Source organism: Cetorhinus maximus, chromosome 8 (genome assembly GCF_964194155.1).
Source record: "Cetorhinus maximus chromosome 8, sCetMax3.hap1.1, whole genome shotgun sequence".
NCBI classification, from domain to species: Eukaryota; Metazoa; Chordata; class Chondrichthyes; order Lamniformes; family Cetorhinidae; genus Cetorhinus; species Cetorhinus maximus.
Window position 1 is genome coordinate 54,144,296 of NC_135886.1, and position 18,579 is coordinate 54,162,874.

At 46.2% G+C, this 18,579-nt stretch overlaps 1 protein-coding gene across 1 annotated transcript in view; it reads right to left on the reverse strand.

Moving 5' to 3' along the window:
• LOC144683636 (ankyrin repeat- and BTB/POZ domain-containing protein 3-like) overlaps positions 1-17,628 on the reverse strand; it is a 50,048-nt gene extending 32,420 nt beyond the window's left edge. The window contains exon 1 of the mRNA XM_078546870.1: positions 16,626-17,628. Coding sequence (XP_078402996.1) covers positions 16,626-17,469 — 844 coding nt within the window. The 5' untranslated portion in view covers positions 17,470-17,628. The remainder of the gene's footprint in view (positions 1-16,625) is intronic.
• Positions 17,629-18,579: the final 951 nt, after the last annotated feature.

Sequence of the window (18,579 nt, forward strand, 5' to 3'; positions counted from 1 at the left end):
CGGCTGGACGATCCAGCAGGGCCGACAGCAGATTGGACGCTACGTCCAGATCCCTGATGGAAACAGTAAAGGATGCCAAGCTGCACGATGTCTTCAGCAACCCTGCAGACGGAGCGCAGCGTAGATACACCTGGACGCGGCCAGATGGGTCCATCCGTTCCAGGATAGACTTCCTGTTTGTGTCCCGTGTGTTCGCAGTCAGATCCACCGACGTCAAGCCGGTGTTCTTCTCTGACCACTGCCTCCCACTGGCTGAATGTCACTTAGAGGAAAACCAGAGGGTGGGCAGAGGGGCATGGAAGCTGAACGTGCAACTGCTGACCCCAGAGAACATTGAGGAACTCAAGAGGGATTACAAAGGTTGGAGAACCGTGAAACCCCTCTAAGTCCCTGACACACTGGTGGGAAGTGATCAAGGAGAACATCAAGAGGTTTATCATTCTCAAAGGTGCCCAGAAAACTAGAAAGGAACAGAGGGAAATGTCCAGACTCCAGAAAAACATGAAGGATCTGCTGCGGCTGCAGTCGATGGGGATCGATGTCAAGGAGGAACTCCAAGAGGTGAAGAGCCAGCAAGCCTTGCTCTTTGCCTTGGAGGCCTCCAAGATCATCCTCCGTTCCAGAGTCCGTTCCGTGGAGCAGGATGAGACTTGCTCGCGTTTCTTCTTCCAAAAAGGTACACAGAGAGAGCTCTGTGATCAGCAGCCTGAAGGAAGAAGACGGCTCAATAAAGTCATCGCAGTCCGACATTTTGAGGGTCAGCAAATCCTTTTATGCCGGATTGTATGACGTGAAGCCCACAGGCAGCACGGCCTCCCAATCCTTCCTGTCCTCTATCAAGGAGGTCTTAGACGACAGTACACAGGAGAGTCTGGACAAACCGCTAACTCCTGATGAACTGACTAAGGCCCTTGAGTCCTTCAAGAAGAGTAAAACTCCCGGAAGTGACAGCTTGCCGGCGGAGTTCTATTCGGCTCTGTGGGACTGGATCGGCCCAGACCTGCTAGAAGTGTACGAGAGTATGCTTCTGGCCAGCAGCATGTCAGAATCCATGAGGAAAGGCATCATCACCCTCATCTACAAACGGAAGGGGGAAAGTGAGGAAATTAGGAATGGGCGACCCATTTCACTGTTGAATGTGGACTATAAGATTCTGTCCAAGTCTTCGCCAATCGGGTCAAGTCCGCTCTGGAATTGGTGACCCACCCTGACCAGACCTGCACTGTGCCGGGCAGGAAGATCTCTGACAGCCTCGTGCTGCTCAGGGATACGATTGCCTATGTGCAGGACAGGGGTGTGGACACCTGCCTCATCAGCCTGGATCAGGAGAAGGCTTTTGACAGAATATCGCACACCTACATGATGGATGTGCTCTCCAAAATGGGATTTGGGGAGGGAATTCGCAATTGGATCCAACTGCTCTACACTAACATCAGTAGCGCAGTCTCAATCAATGGGTGGGAAACAGATAGCTTTCCAATTAAATCTGGAGTCAGGCAGGGCTGCCCTCTCTCCCCTCTCCAGTTTGTATGTTGCATAGAACCTTTTGCTGAGTCCATCAAGAAGGATCTGGGCATAAGAGGAGTGACAATCCCAGGCAGTGGAGGCACTCAGGTCAAAGCCTCCCTGTACGTGGACGATGTCGCCGTCTTCTGCTCGGATCCGCTGTCGGTGCGCAGACTGATGCACATCTGCGACCAGTTCGAACTGGCCTCGGGAGCCAAGGTAAATCGTGGGAAGAGCGAGGCCATGTTCTTTGGGAACTGGGCTGACCGATCCTTTGTCCCCTTCACCGTCAGGGCTGACGGCCTGAAGGTGCTGGGGATATGGTTCGGAGGGACCGGGGCATGCGTTAGAAACTGGAAGGAGCGAGTGTCTATGGTGCAAAGAAAACTGGGCTTGTGGGAGCGACGCTCCCTCTCCATTGCGGGTAAGAACCTGGTCATCAGGTGTGAGACACTCTCTCTGTTGCTGTTTGGGCGCAGGTCTGGCCCATTCCAGACTCCTGCGCGATGGCGATCACCCAAGCCATCTTTCACTTTATCTGGAGGTCGAAAATGGATCGTGTCTGCAGGGACGTGATGTACAGGCCTCTAGATAAAGGGGGAGAAAACGTGCCCAACATCACCCTCATACTGATGGCCACCTTTGTGTGCGGCTGCATCAAGCGGTGCGTAGACCCTCGGTATGCAAACACCAAGTGTCACTACGTGCTGAGGTTCTACCTGTCCCCGGTGTTGCGAAAGATGGGTCTGGCCACGCTGCCGCAGAACGCTCCAAGTAGTTGGACCGTGCCGTACCACCTGTCCCTCGTGGAAAAATTTATGCAGAGAAACACCTTTGACCACAAGTCCATCAGGCAGTGGTCGGCACATAACGTCTTAGAGGCCCTGCGGGAAAAGGAGAGGGTGGATCCTGTGGGATGGTTCACTGAGCAGACTGTCAAAGTCATTTGGCAGAATGCCTCATCGCCAGAACTTTCCAACAAGCACCAAGACGTAGCTTGGCAGGTGGTGAGAAAGGCCCTCCCCGTCAGATCCTTCCAACACGCCAGGAGTCTCACCCCCTCTGCACATTGCCCTCGAGGTGGCTGTGGTGGGGACGAGACCGTTGTTCACCTCCTTGTGGATTGTGCCTTTGCAAAGAAGCTTTGGAGAGATATGCAGTAGTTTCTGTCAAGGTTCATCCCGAGCAGTTCTGTGACACAGGACTCTGTGCTCTACGGGCTGTTCCCAGGGACACACACCGAGACAAACACCAACTGCAGCTGGAGGATCATCAATTCAGTGAAAGACACTCTTTGGCCTGCCCAAAACTTGTTGGTTTTCCAGTGCAAAGAGTTGTCCCCGACCAAGTGTTGCAGACTGGCATATTCCAATGTCCAGGACTACGTGCTGAGGGACGCACTAAAGCTTGGGGCAGCTGCTGTAAAGGCGCAATGGGGAAAGGTCGCTGCCTAAGACCTTTCTGCCACAGTGCACCGAGGGGCTGGGAACTGTTGAGAGCCCCTCGGGCTGTACAGCTCAAAATGAATGTATGCATTGACTACTAATTGTATTATAATTGTATTGAAGCACCTCAGAGTGCAACATGATGTAAGTTGATAACTCCAATACCATTGTCTGATTGTCTGCATTGAACATATTGAAATGATTGTAATATTCATTGATTGTATTGATGCACCTTGTGATCCATGTGTAAAAGTTGAATCTGACTGTGCTTTTGTGACGGTGATTTTGAAATGTTTTGGAATGTTCTTCCAGATATTTTATGAATAAAGTATATTTTTCAAAAAAAAAGTCATGCTGATCTCCTTTTCAACAGCCCTCTTTGCCTTGATAGCCACACTCACATTGATCTGCACACTATAGGAATGATATTCAGGCTTTAGAGAGGGTACAATGCAGATTCACTAGGATGCTGCCTGGTATCAGGCAACACTAATACAAAAATTGAAAAAATGGATCTCTTTGTTAAAACACCACAGATTATTATATGTTAAAGATGGTTTAAAATGACAAGAGGATGCACATGGTAGATGGAAGTAGAATGTTCCCAGTAGTTGAGGGGTCTCAAACACAGAGCCATAATAGCAGAAGATTTAGAGCTGAGAGCAGGAGACACCTCTTCAGACAGAGAGCTGCGGAATCCACTTCCAGGGTGAGTAGTTGAAGCAGAAACTATATTAACACCCAAGATTAGATGAGATAGGTTTTCAGGCCAGACTTTTCTTTTAAACATTGGCTTCATTTTCAACAACACTTTGTGGAAAGATCAAAAATGACTGAAGGTCTCTTTTCTCGCCACACTCAGTCCTGATCACTGACTCTCAGCTTATGCATTAATACAAAATCCCAAATAGTTAATGCAGCCAGAGCAATGAGAATGGAAATTATGGTATCACAATGAAATCACTGACTTACTGCTGTGTAGAGAACTTTCCAACTATTCAATTCATTAAAATTAACCATAATGATCAGATCCGCTAACCCTACAACTCACTCTGTTAGTCAAAGAGAGTCAGTCAATCTTGTTGGTTAGTTTGGACTATCCCACAGACACTAATCAGTCCCATCTATAGGCCCGCCCCCAATAACACATTGGGGAAGTACCACACCAGACAGAGTGCTGTCCCCAGTAACCCATTGGGACCATATGACATCAGTCAGAGTGCTATCCCCAATAACCCATTGGGACCATATGACATCAGTCAGAGTGCTGTCCCCAATAACCCATTGGGACCATATGACATCAGTCAGAGTGCTATCCCCAGTAACCCATTGGGACCATATGACATCAGTCAGAGTGCTGTCCCCAGTAACCCACTGGGACCATATGACATCAGACAGAGTGCTGTCCCCAATAACCCATTGGGACCATATGACATTGACAGAGTGCTGTTCCCAATAACCATTGGGACCATATTATACCAGACAGAGTGCTGTCCCCAATAACCCATGATCTTAAACTGAAAGCAAATCAATTAGGGTTAACCTTATCCCTTGTACATACATATGTGTATTTCAATATGTACACAGCCTGTGTGTGTGTGCATATGTGTTCCTTGTGACATATTATGAAACACACAGTTCCCGTTACACCGTCTCCAAGCTGCAACATATAACTCTGTACTCACTGTCAACGGTCTGAAGTTATTTCTAATGGAGTGTGGTGAGGTTGTAATCTACATCCTGCAATGCTGCTAACCTACGCAGTGCGGTGAGAAGACGTTGTTATGTCGAAGAGGGACAAAACGCAGTCGCTCAGCTCCCCTGCGCTGGGCTGATTGACAGAAGCCTGATGAACAGGAAACTGACAGCGACAAAATCTCTTCATGTGGAAAATGAGCTAAATTTCGTTGCTTCACAACCTGCTTGTGGCTACAGAAAGAAACATGAGAGCACTGACAGGAAGTGTTTGGGTCTCAAGTTCTTTTCTAACAGAGGCAAGTATACAGATACTTGGCATGTCACAATCTGAGCTGTCAAAACAGCAGTGACTACAATTTCAGAAATTCAGAAAGAAACAGGGACAACAGAGAAAGATATAAAGTGAATAAAATCAAATTAGATTTAGAAAGAATAATACAGAAAGAGGGAAAGATACATTGGGATTAAAAGAGAGAAAAAAATACTGAAAGGAGTAATAAGAAGAATAATACGAATTGTAACAAGCTCTCCAACAGCAATTTTTACTACCTGTAGGAATGAGACTCCACTGTTTAACTTGTTCTCTTTGTGGGACAGAGAGGTTCAATAGAATTGCAGGAATGTGAATCTCCTTATTAAAAAGGTACTTGTACAATAAAATAAAAGCAAAATACTGCGGATGCTGGAAATCTAGAACAAAAACAAAAATACCTGGAAAAACTCAGCAGGTCTGACAGCATCTGCGGAGAGGGATACAGTTGAGGTTTCGAGTCCACATGGCCCTTCATCAGAACTAAGACATATAGAAATGAGATGAATATAAGCTGGTAGAAGGGGGTGGGACAGGAGAGCTCGATAGGGGGCCAGTGATAGGTGGAGGTCAAGAAGAGACTGCCAAAGATGTCATAGACAAAAGGACAAAGGGGTGTTGATGGTGGTGATACTATCTAAGGAATGTGCTAATGGGGACATTAAGGGAAGCAAGCAGGACAAGCTAGTGGCAGATGGCCCTAGTGGGCATGGGGTGGGGGGGATGGGATCGAAATGGGCTAAAAGGTGGGGATGAAACAATAGATCGAAATAAATTTAAAAATAGGAGGAAAAAGAAAAAATTATAGTTGAAAAAAATTATAAATTATTGGAAAAAGGGGGTGAGGATGGAGAAGAGAGTTCATGATCTGAAATTGTTGAACTCAATATTAAGTCCGGAAGACTGTAAAGTACCTAGTCAGAAGATGAGGTGCTATTCCTCCAGTTTGCGTTGAGCTTCACTGGAACATTGCAGCAGGCCAAGGACGGACATGTGGGCATGAGAGCAGGGTGGTGTGTTGAAATGGCAAGCGACAGGGAGGTCTGGGTCATGCTTGCGGACAGACCAAAGGTGTTCTGCAAAGCGGTCACCCAGTCTGCATTTGGTCTCTCCAATGTAGAGGAGATCGCATTGGAAGCAGCGAATGCAGTAGACTAAATTGAGGGAAGTGCAAATGAAGCGCTGTTTCACTTGAAAGGAGTGTTTGGGACCTTGGACAGTGAGGAGGGGGGGAAGCAAAGGGGCAGGTGTTGCACCTTCTGTGGTTGCATGAGAAGGTGCCGTGGGAGGGGGTTGAGGTGTGGTGGTTGATGGAGGAATGGACCAGGGTGTCCCGGAGGGAACAATCCCTGTGGAATGCCGCCAGGGCGAGGTGAAGGGAAGATGTATTTGGTGGTGGTATCATGCTGGAGTTGGCGGAAATGGCGGAGGATGATCCTTTGAACACAGAGGCTGGTGGGGTGATAAGTGAGGACAAGGGGGACCCTATCATGGTTCTGGGAGGAAGAGGAAGGTGTGAGGGCAGATGCGTGGTAGAATAATAATTAAACTGTACAAAAAATACTGGCTCTAAATTTCTGTAGTGAGTTAATTGGTTAATGAATGCAGCAATTTCATGAAATTCACATGGAGGTTGAGGGCAAGGGGCAACTTGTAGCAAACCAAAACTCACAGGGTATCTTTTCCTGACCACAAGTTGTCAGACAATTCACACATTAATAATGGCAAACGTCAATAAACTCGCCGTTATTTTCCAGCAAAGTCTGGGCCAGTGTCTCTGGCAGTAAGTGCCTGGGTCTCTCTTAACTTCTTTTCTAACATATTAGAAACACTGGGTGTCACAAGCCTGTCCAAACAATTGTCCCCGGTTGCAATTATTAAATGTTTCACATAACTGCAAAGTTTATTGTTAAGCCCCTTGAGGTGAGAATGTAAGATATTAGTTTCACATTCCCTTTGCGGTGGAGACTATGTCATGCTGTAAAGTTTAGACAACCAGGCACCCCCGCCTTAGTTGATGCTGTTTGGTTAATGTGTTGACTGTGGAAAGTACAGGTACATGAACTACATAACCACAATGTCAGCAGCATTTCAGACAAGCACAAGCATGGTTCTCCTTTACTGGAAACTAATTGGATGAAAGTCACTGGTGACCCACAACTGTGCTTTCATATCCCCATAGTGTTGTGCGTCACGGATACTCGGTGTAATCACAGCAAAAAACTGAACACAGAAACTACAACACAAAATCAGGACATTTGACCCGACATGTTATGGATTACCCTTGCACATGGTCGGATGGTCCTAGTAAAAAAGGAACAAGAGAGTCGATCATTCAGCCCCTCAAGCCTGTTCTCCCATTCAATTAGAAATCTCAACTTCATCTACCTGCCTTAGTTTTATATCTTTTGCTGCCCTTTCCCAAAGAAAATGTGTTAATACAAAAGCAAAATACTGCAGATGCTGGAAATCTGAAATAAAAATCTGAAAATGCTGGAAAAACTCAGCAGGCTTGGCAGCACCTGTGGAAAAAGAAACAGAGTTAATGTTTCAGGTCGACCCAGAACATTAATTCTGTTTCTCTCTCGAAAAACCTGTTAATCTCAGTTTTAAAAATTCCAATTGACTTTTAACATCAACAGTGATTTTGAAGAGAAACTTCCATTTTCCACTATTCTTTGTAAAAATGTTTCCTGACATCACACTTGAACAGCCTAGCTCTAATTATAAAATCATGTCCCCTTGTTCTCCACTCCCCCACCAGAGTAAATAGTTTCTCCACCCTATCAGATAATTCTAACGTTTGAAACAAATTTACCAACCCTCTTTCCATAAACCTTCAGTAGCTTGTGTGCCCAGATTGGCAAAGGTAGCCCGGAAAATGAGTTCATAGAGTGTATTTGGGACAATTTCTTAGAGCAGTATGTTCTAGAGCCAACCAGAGAGCAGGCTATTCTGGTCATGGTAATGAGCAATGAGGCATGATTCATCAATAAAGGAGTCTTGAGGTGAGAGCGATCATAACAGATAAAATTTCATGTTCAGTTTAAAGGGGAGAGTGGAGGTCTAAGACTAGTGCTTTAAACCTGAATAAAGGCAATTATAAGGGTATGAAGGTAAAGTGAACTGGGAAACTAGGTTAAAAGGTATGATAGTAGAGATGCAGTGACAGACTTTTAAGGATATATTGAATAATTCTCAGCAAAGATTTATCTCCGTGAGGAAGAAAGACTCTTTGAGAAGGATGCATCATCCGTAGTTGAATAAGGAAGTTAAGAATTGTATCAAATTGAAAGAAACACTCTATAATTCTGCAAAGATTAGTGGTTGGTCAGAAGATTGGACAGACTTTATGAACCAGCAAAGAATGACTAAAAAAAATAAAGAGGGAGAAAGCAGAGTACAGGAGAAAGCTGGCTAGAAATATAAAAACAAATAGCAAGAGTTTCTATAAGTATTTAAATAGGAAAAGAGTAACTAAAGCTCATGTTAATCCTCTAGAGAGAGAGTCTGGGGAATTGAGAATGGAAAACAAGGATATGGCAGAGGTGTTAAACAGATATTTTGTGTCTGTCTTCACTGTGGGAGACTTAGAAAACTTCCCAAAGATACTTGAAAATCAAGAGTTGAACGAGAAGGAGGAATTTAAAACAATCACTGGCATGAGAGAAAAGGTGCTGGGAAAACGATTAGACATAAAGGCTGACAAGGCCCCAGGGCCTGATGACCTGAACCCTAGGGTCTTAAAAGAAGTAGCTGCAGAGATAGTATGCATTGGTTATAATCTTCCAAAATTCCTTAGATTCTGGAAGGTTTTTTTCCAGGAAAATAGCTAATGTAACACCTTTATTCAAGACAGAAGGGAGATAGAAAGTAGGAAACTACAGGCCAGTTAGCCTAACATCTGTCACAGGGAAATTGCTAGAATCCATTATCAAGGAGGTTATAGCAGGGTACTTAGAAAATCACAATTTGATCAGGCAGAGTCAACATAGCTTTGTGAAAGGAAAACCGCGTTTAAATAATTTATTCGAGATTTTTGAAGGAGCAACATGCAAGGTGGATAAAGGGGAACCTGTAGATGTGATGTACTTGGATTTCCAGAAGGCATTTGATAAGTGCCACAAAGGTTACTACACAAGATAAGATTACATGGTGTAGGGGGAAGCATATTAGCATGGATAAAGGATTGGTTTACTCACAGGGAAGAGAGAGGAGGGATAAATGGATCTTTTTCGGGTTGGCAAGCTGTATCCAGTGGAGTGCCACAGAAATCAGTGCTGAGGCCTCAACTATTTATAATTTTCACCTTAGATGAAGGGACTGAATGTATGGTAGCTAAATTTGCTGATGACACCAAGATAGATAGCAAAGTAAGTTGTCAAGAGGTAGAAAAATCCTGTGAAAGGGATATAGACAGGTTAAGTGAGTGGGCAAAATATTTGGCATAATGTGGGAAAATGTGAACTTGTCCACTTTGGCAGGAAGAATAGAAAAACAGTGTACTATTTAAATGGTGAGAGATTGCAGAACCCTGCGGTACAGAGGGATCTGGATGTCCAGGTGCATAAATCACAAAAAGTTAGTATGCAGGTACAGCAAGTGATTAGGAAGGCAAATGGAATGTTGACTTTTCTTGCAAGTGGAATGGAACATAAAAGTTTTACTGCAGCTGTACAGGGCCTTGGTGAGACCACAGGCAGAATTTTCACGGGCCACCATTTTACGTGGATGGGCCAATTAAGGCCCGCCAAGCGTGACGTCCGGCAGGAAGCGCTATGTGCTTCCTGTGCGGGCGGGGGGGGGAGATTCCCCAAAAACGAGAGTGCGCTCTTTCGCGCATGCGCACAAAAAAGCGCGCATCTCCCTGAGGCTAAGTGCAGCCTCAGGGAGATCGCTTAAACTTTTAAAAATATGAAAAATAGAAAAAAGAAATTCCCTAACAATTTCACATGAGATGGGACATGTTCATAATTTACATCATAAGTTTATTAAACTTTTTAAAACCCGCCATGAAACCTCATCCCGCCAGTGGATGAGGTTTCATGTTTTTTCTATTGCCCGCCGGGGCTCCTGGCCTGCCCGCCAACCTTAAGGTTGGACGGGCGGGTCCTTTAATTGTTTAAATGATCCTGTCAATGGCCTCAATTGGTCATTGACAGGTCGGCGGGCACGCAGCTTGTTTTGCTGCACCCCCTCCTTCCTGAAAATTTAAATGGGGCACAGTGACGTCAGGGGTTCCGCCCGACATCATTTTACGCATTGGCGAGCGGGCCCTGCCCCCTGCTCGCCGACAGCAAAATTCTGCCCCACATCTGGAATAGTGTGTACAGTTTTGGTCTCATTTGAAAAATATATATAATTGAGTTAGAAGCAGTTCAGAGAACTGTTCCTGGGAAGTTCCCAGTTCCCAGAAGCAGTTCCTGGGATGAGGGGCTGATCTTATGAGGAAAGGTTGAACAGGTTGGGCCTGTATCCATTGGAGTTTAGAAGAATGAGGGGTGATCCTATTGAAACATAAAAGATTCTGAGGGGACTGGATAGAGTGGATACTGGTTGGATGTTTCCACCTGTGAGGTAGACCAGAACTAGGGGACACAGTTTAAGAATAAAGAAACTCCCTTTTAAGACAGAGATGAGGAGAATTAGTTTTTCTCAGAGGGTCATTAGTCTGTGGAATTCTCTTCCCCAGAAGGCAGTGGAGGCTGGGTCATTGAATTTATTCAAGGCTGAGTTAAACAGATTTTTGATAGACAAGGAAGTTGAGAGGGGCGGGGTGGGGGAGGTAGGCAGGAATCTGGAGTTGAAACCACAACCAGATCAGCCATGAGCTTACTGAATGGTGAGCAGGCTCAAAGGGCAGAATGGTCTCCTACTGCTTCAAAGTCCTATGATGGTCTGCTGAGGTCTAGCTCACAGCAGTTATTCGATAATGGTGGGGGTTCTGGATGGATGTGAGGGCCTACCATGCAACTATACACCACACATTCAATAAAACATGCAGAGACTGCACAATGCAGTCCTGTACTCTCCTATATTGCCTCTTTGAAGCCTCAACTGCAGAGCATTTGTAAATCATAGAGAAGTTGTGTCATTGCCTGGACTGGACCTGGACTGCAACCCCTGGGACAGAGACACAATACAGAAGAGTCAGAGCTTACAGGCCTCAGTTCCATGGAGAACATTGAGCCCATGGATGCATGTCCAAGAAGAGCAGCGAGGGTTAGCAATACACAAGCCAAAGCTACCAGAGTCCTCAGACATACAAGGAGCTGCTTGTCTCTCTTGCAAAATAACTTGTCAATCTCTTTGATGTTGAAGAAATAATTGTTTTTGTAATGCAAGTGGCTACAAGTCTAGACTGCTTCAGCCTTCCCCTGAACATTCACCAGCATAGCAGCTGTGCTTTCAATATTTCAGGTAAGCTGTTTTCAACTGCAAGTATAGTCTCTTACAGTAAACTGTCAAAAGGGAAAATGCTTTATATTCTATCGTATGCAAGAGAAAATAATCCATTGGCATCAGCAGTCTTCTGGCACTTCAACGTCATAGCATTGGCTATTCCACTATAGACACTATCACACCCAAGCTCAATCCAGCTCTTATCCTGATGCCTGAGACCAGCGTCACTGTCACTGCCTCCTGTACAGTCAAAAACCCTGTCACTGTCACTCTACACTCTGTACATCCAGGCCTGGTATCATTTTCACACTGCATCCTTTACGTGACAAAATAATAGTTGAAACTCATGCCGTGGTTAGGTGGCATTTTGCTCTGTTAGCAATTCATTGTAATTCTTTGATCTTTGCAGCTATGTTGGAACTTTGGGAGTGAACAGTTTAATCTCTCAGCTGCCCATGTGCTCTCTCTCTGTGATCAGCCATATTTTAATTGATCATCGGGTGACACTAATTTGAGGATTAGAAAGCACATTATGGGACAGTCTGGGAGCAGGAGGCTGAGTTATTCCAACATTAGCCATAATCATCCACAGGATCCTTAATCCCTTTAGCCCTGACAGATTTACACACGTGATTGGGGAATATTTGATGTGAGAAATATTTTGATAAAAGGTGCACTGTCATTACAAAATTGTGCAACATTTTTTTCATTGCAGAAAGGAGAAAAGAACCCAGTTGATTTGTTACAATGATGTCACCCTTGAGTAGTGTGTTCCCACGCCATTTAGACATAACGAGAAAAGGTTTGTCAAACAAGTTTTAATCTGACTGCAGCTCTTTAATCTCACTGATCAAAACAACTCTATTAATCACAGCTGAGAAAAGGCACGCCCATCACCTCTCCTTTCAGTCACAGGTTTTCAGGATCACTTCCCTTTCTCCTCAAACACTGCAATTTGGGATTGGTATATTGGCCTTGGAAGAAGTGAAGCACAAATTCACCATGGATTAAAGGTGAAAATACAGACTGTAAGGACTTATCTTCCATTACCCTTAGAAGGTTGATGGTGATATCAATATCTCCTTGAGGGATTTGATGACCAATTTTGTCTGACAATGCTCCTGTGAAAATACCTTGGAATGTTCTTAACATGTGAACGGCACTATATAAATGCAAATTGCCATTGCTGCTGATCTGGCCGAGATTTAAAATGATAAATGGATTCAATGGCATAGATGGGAGAAACTGGGGGGTCCAGTTCCTAGGCCAAAACCTTAAAATTAGTGTTAGGGCATTCAGGGCGAAATCGGAATGCACTTGTTTATACAAAATATCGTGGAATGGTTACACCACGGGATGCCATTCAGCCCGTCGTGTCTGTGTCCGCTCTCTACAAAAGCAACTTGGCTAGTCTCACTTCCCTGCCTTTTCCCCACTGCCCTGCACATTTCTTCTCTTCAGGTAGTAATCCAATCCTCTTTTGAAGGTCTTGAGTAAACCTGCTTCCACTACACTTGCAGATAGTGCCTTCCAGATCCTCAACGTCACGTAAAAAAGCCTTTCCTCCTGTTGCTGCTGCTTCTTTTACCAATCACCTTAAATCTGGGCCCTCTGGTTGATCTTTCCATCAATGGAAACAGTTTCTCCCTATCTACTCTGTCCAGACAATTTTGAACTCTATCAAATCTCCTCTTAATCTTCACTTCTCCAAGGAGAACAATTCACCAAGTCTCGTTCGACAGCTTCCAAACCCAAGACCACCACAATCTAAAAGGACAAGGGCAGCAGATAGATGGGAACATCACCACCTGGAAGTTCCCCTCCAAGTCACTCACCATCCCGACTTGGAAATATATCGGCCGTTCCTTCACTGTCGCTGGGTCAAAATTCTGGAACTTCCTTCCTAACAGCACTGTGGGTGTACCTACACCACATGGACTGCAGCGGTTCAAGAAGGCAGCTCACTATCACCTTCTCAAGGGCAACTAGGGATGGGCAATAAATGCTGGCCCAGCCAGCGACGCCCACATCCCATGAGTGAATTTAAAAACTCCAGCTTCTCCAATTTATCCAGGCAACTGAAGTTCCTCATCCCTGGAAATATTCATGTAAATCTTTTCTACACAATCCTTCCTGTACTGTGGCACCCTGACTCCAATGGAGGCTGACGCAACATTGTATAAAGGTTCACTATAACTTCCTTGCTTTTGCACTGTTTGCCTCTATTTATAAAGCCCAGGATCCCGTATGCCTTATTAACCGCTTTCTCAACCTATGCTGCCACCTTCAACAATTTGTGCACATAAACTCCAGGGTCCACCCGGTGCAGGGGAGGGAGAGGGGGAGAGGGAGGTAGGCAGATCAGCAGACCTCCTTGTTAGCCTGCTCCTGGGCCTGGCCAATGTGGCCATTGACAGGTCCAAGCAGCGGATAATTCAGAACTTCTCTTTCACGGTTACGTCCATGTCTAGGTGGCTGTCCACCGGTACGCTTGAGGCCTTCAGCAACTAGTGGGCGCTGCAGGGGCTGGAGTAATGTCAGCCCCAGGAACATTACACTAATTTGATAGGATTTTTAAAAAGTTTTGGTTTTCGTTACAATGCCCTGTTAAGGGTGGGTGGGGGTGGGGGGGGGGTGTCTTCAGTTAATTAGTTTGGTTGTTTAAATGATATACTCAAAAGAGTATACTCTTTGGTGTCTCTGTTTCTGCACTCACTTAGAATTGTATCCTTTATTTTAAAATATATATCTTCTTTTCATAAATTGAATACTTATTCACTGGTACTGGACTCACTTCGAGTCCTGAACCCATAAAAATATAATGAACCCATAACTCAGGCAGACATTTCAGTTTCTTCTCAAATAAGTAACTGCAGTTGGAGCTATAAATTAACAGATAAGCTTACTTAACAAGATAAAATAATAGCCTTCCTTGAATTATACTCTTGTTAGGCTTGTTTCTCACTGAAAGTTTAACAATATGCCCAGCGTATTATTTATCATCAACGAACGCCACCAAAACAAATTAACTGATTAATTGCTGCTTTGGGTTCCTGCTGTGCATAAACAGGTTTCTGTGCTTGCCTGTATAACAACAGTAATGACACTAAAAAAGTAACTCATTGGATGTAAAGAGTTTTGTGATGGCCTAAAAATATGAAGATCCCCACAGAAATTTGGTCAAAAATTGATAACAATAAAAGAAAAAGAAGTAGTTGCATTTGTATCACGTACAGCAATCTCCCACAACAAGCAATGAGATAATCTCCCACAACAAGCAATGAGATAATGGCCAGGTAATCTGTTTTAGTAATGTTGGATTGAGGGATAAGTATTGTCCGTAACACTAAGGAAGAGCTCCCTTGTTCTTCTTTGAAAATTGTGCCACGGAATCTTTCACAAACTCCTGAAAGGGCGGGCGGGGCCTTGGATTAATGTCTCACTGAAATTAGCACCTCTGACAGTGAAGCACTCCCGCAGTGCTACACTGGAGAATCAGCCTTGGCAATCTGCCCCAGTTACTGAAGTGTGACCTGAACCCATGATCTTCTGACTCAGAGGCAAGAGTGCACTCAGTCATAGTTGATACCTGGTTGACGTTTCATTTGGACCATCCAAGAAGTATACTTGAAGTGCAAGTGAACAGAAACAGAAATGTTTGGATTTCCCTGAACTGCTGATCTTAACCGTGAACAGAAATTGAGCACAGGTCAGATGCTCCCTTGAACCACAGGAATCAGCCAGACTCTGGATCATCATTGGTTCGAGCTGGGCTAGAAACCAGCACTGCGGAGAAGTAGAGGGCAAGTGGACCTACTCTATGCCCGAGTAAGTGTAATGCATCACTAGAAAGGGAAAGGAAGTGGAGGGCAAGTGAAATTGTTCTACAAAAAGACACTTCTCCACCTTCCACCCCTCTCCCCATCCTCCCTTTGGTAATATATCGTAATGTTCAATATGACAAAGTAAACCAGAGAACTGCATGGAACAGAATTTAGTTTCATTTGAAGTATTTCCTATTTGTAACCCTCCCTTCCCCCAAACAAGTTAACAAGACTCTCCTATAAGGAGTGTCAGTGATTAACGTGAGAAAACTAGAGGAAGAGAAATATGCCATTGAATTTGGTTAATAGACAGAGACAGGTCCAGCGAGTTAGAAACTATCCTGAAGCAAAACACTGTAGATGCTGGAAACCTAAAATCAAAGTAGAAAGAGACCAACACCACTGGATCTGGATTTGAATCCTGTCCTCACTGACAGAATAAAACACTCCCCCCTCTTTGTTTGTCCAACTCTCTCTTCTGTCTGTGTCTTTTTCTCTTGATTTCTTAGCCTCTAATTCTCTCTCCTTGCCTCTGTCCCTGTCACTGGGTCTCTTCCTGATACTTTCTCACTATCTGGCTGTGTCTGTTCTGCAAAGGGATTAATGGGAACTGAGTTCTCAATCTGGGTCCTGGTTAAAGATGCCAAAAGCACAAAACTGCCTAAAATTTGGCTCACCTTGGCACTTGTGTGGCAATGTCACCAGCAGGTCAGAGGAGATTTCCAGCATTACCATTTATACTCTAGGGCTTCAATCCTTCTGTAAGATCACCTGGACCTTCTCCTTCCATGTAAATACTGCCCAGCTATTACCACCACTCCTGATAACAAGGGCTACTAATCCCAGCCAGCAGTCCATGTGTCTTTAGGCTACACCTTCTCCGCAACCTGTGTCTTTCTCATAGTATTGTACCCAAGACTCCAGGTGAGGCTGGACCAGCTAACCCAATGCTATTTCTAATGTAGAAACTGGAAGCATCTTCACTAACTAGCAGTGAAATGATTCCTGCAGAATTTTAAAGACTTGCACATTAAGCTGAATCCAAAAGCTTTGTAGAAGGATACTGACCACAAGATATCAGAGATTGTGTGGTGTTGCTATGGGCTCAGTGGTATCACTCTTGCTTCTGAGGCAGGCTTGCAGGTTCCAGACCCACTCTGGAGATTTGAGCCGTTAGCCTAGGTTGACACTATGGGGTAGGAGTGTGGAGAGATCGCCTTGGGGTCCTTGGGGTTAGCTGGTCCTGGCTAATAACTATCCATTAGCCGACATCATTTGAAACATATTCTGTGGTCATTATCATATTGCTCCTTGTGGGATCTTGCTGTGCACAAATTGGCTGCTACACTTCCTAGTTTACCACAGTTCAAAAGTAGTTAATTTGGCACTTTGGGATCTCCTGAGGTCGGGAGAGGGTCTCTCCTCTTAAACCCAGCTTACCGTAAGCGTTCCTGCCGCAGATCAGATGCTCATAAGGTTGGAACAAGCCCCACAGATCCGGGTCGTTGCTGATCATTTGCTCCAGGGCCTTGTCCACGGCCTCAGGCGGTTCTGTCCCTCGGGAGTGTAGGCTGTCCAGCAGCTTGAGGTGCACCTCCTCCAGGATGTTCTCCAGGCAGGCTGCCAGGTAGATGGCTGCATGCTGATGGATGCGGCTGGACAGCCGGCTGTCCACCATCCACCGAAAGAAGCGGCCAACCGAGAAGACGATCTTACACTGGGAGCTCTTGCTGCTGCTGAGCTGGTCCCCGGAGTTCATGTTGTAGACGGACAGCGCCTTGACCGCAGCCGCCATGCAACTCTGAGACAAGGACCAGGACAGGACCAGCTTGGCCGAACTTTGGATTTCGTGCTTGCTGCACTGGGCACTCTGCACACACAGTCTCTGCGCCTCCTTCCCTATCCGGAGCAGCGCCCGGCTCAGGTACCTGGAGACTTTTTGAACCAAGCCCCCAGGTGCAGACTGCCCGAATTCCCCGGGACAGCATCTCCTCAGCACCTCCTGAAGCTCCTCCTCAGTCCACGGGACGTGCTCCAAATGGGGCAGTTTAGGACAGTAGTCCAGAGCCTCCAACCCTTCGGAGCTCTCTGCCAGCTCAGTGTCCAAAGTGTCACAGCTGCCCATGTGTCTCCTCCCTGTGCCCCTGGGAAACGAGCCCCAGGTCCCTCCTGAGCGACACAGCGATAAACTGGACGATCTACACGAGGTGGCGGTACCTCCATAACCAGAATCCAAAGTCAAATTCTCCAAGTTCCTGGCTGTTGTTTTATTAAGTCCAGACATGGCCAAGAAACAGCCAGCGGGACCTGGTGAACACAGATCCCTGTCGGCCTCAGCTCCCCCAGTCCGAACACGGTTCCCCCTCTTTCTCCCGTTGCACTGGGCCGTCCCAGAGCAGCTCCGCTCCCAGTGTTCACACTCAAACTGCGCTTCCCTGACTGAGCGAGGCAGCAGCCGTTCACTGTCCGCCTCCTCCCCACCCTCTCCCCGCCCCTCTCAGTGAAACACGCCCTCCCGTCCCAACAGCAACCCAGAAACCGGACAGCCACCAATAATTTTCAGAGGAGGCCTTTGAAACCCAGGAACGGACAGAGAGAGACCCGGGGGTGGACAGAGAGAGAGAGAGAGAGACCCGGGGGTGGACAGAGAGAGAGAGAGACCCAGGGATGGACAGATAGAGAGAGAGAGAGACCCGGGGATGGACAGATAGAGAGAGAGACCCGGGGATGGACAGATAGAGAGAGAGAGAGACCCGGGGATGGACAGATAGAGAGAGAGAGAGACCCGGGGATGGACAGATAGAGAGAGAGACCCGGGGATGGACAGATAGAGAGAGAGAGAGACCCGGGAATGGACAGATAGAGAGAGAGAGAGACCCGGGGATGGACAGAGAGAGAGAGAGAGACCCGGGGATGGACAGAGAGAGAGAGAGACCCGGGGATGGACAGAGAGAGAGAGAGACCCGGGGATGGACAGATAGAGAGAGAGACCCGGGGATGGACAGAGAGAGAGAGAGACCCGGGGATGGACAGATAGAGAGAGAGACCCGGGGATGGACAGATAGAGAGAGAGACCCGGGGATGGACAGATAGAGAGAGAGACCCGGGGATGGACAGAGGGTGAGAGAGAGACCCGGGGATGGACAGATAGAGAGAGAGACCCGGGGATGGACAGATAGAGAGAGAGACCCGGGGATGGACAGATAGAGAGAGAGACCCGGGGATGGACAGCTAGAGAGAGAGACCCGGGGACGGACAGATAGAGAGAGAGACCTGGGGATGGACAGATAGAGAGAGAGACCCGGGGATGGACAGATAGAGAGAGAGACCCGGGGATGGACAGATAGAGAGAGAGACCCGGGGATGGACAGATAGAGAGAGAGACCCGGGGGTG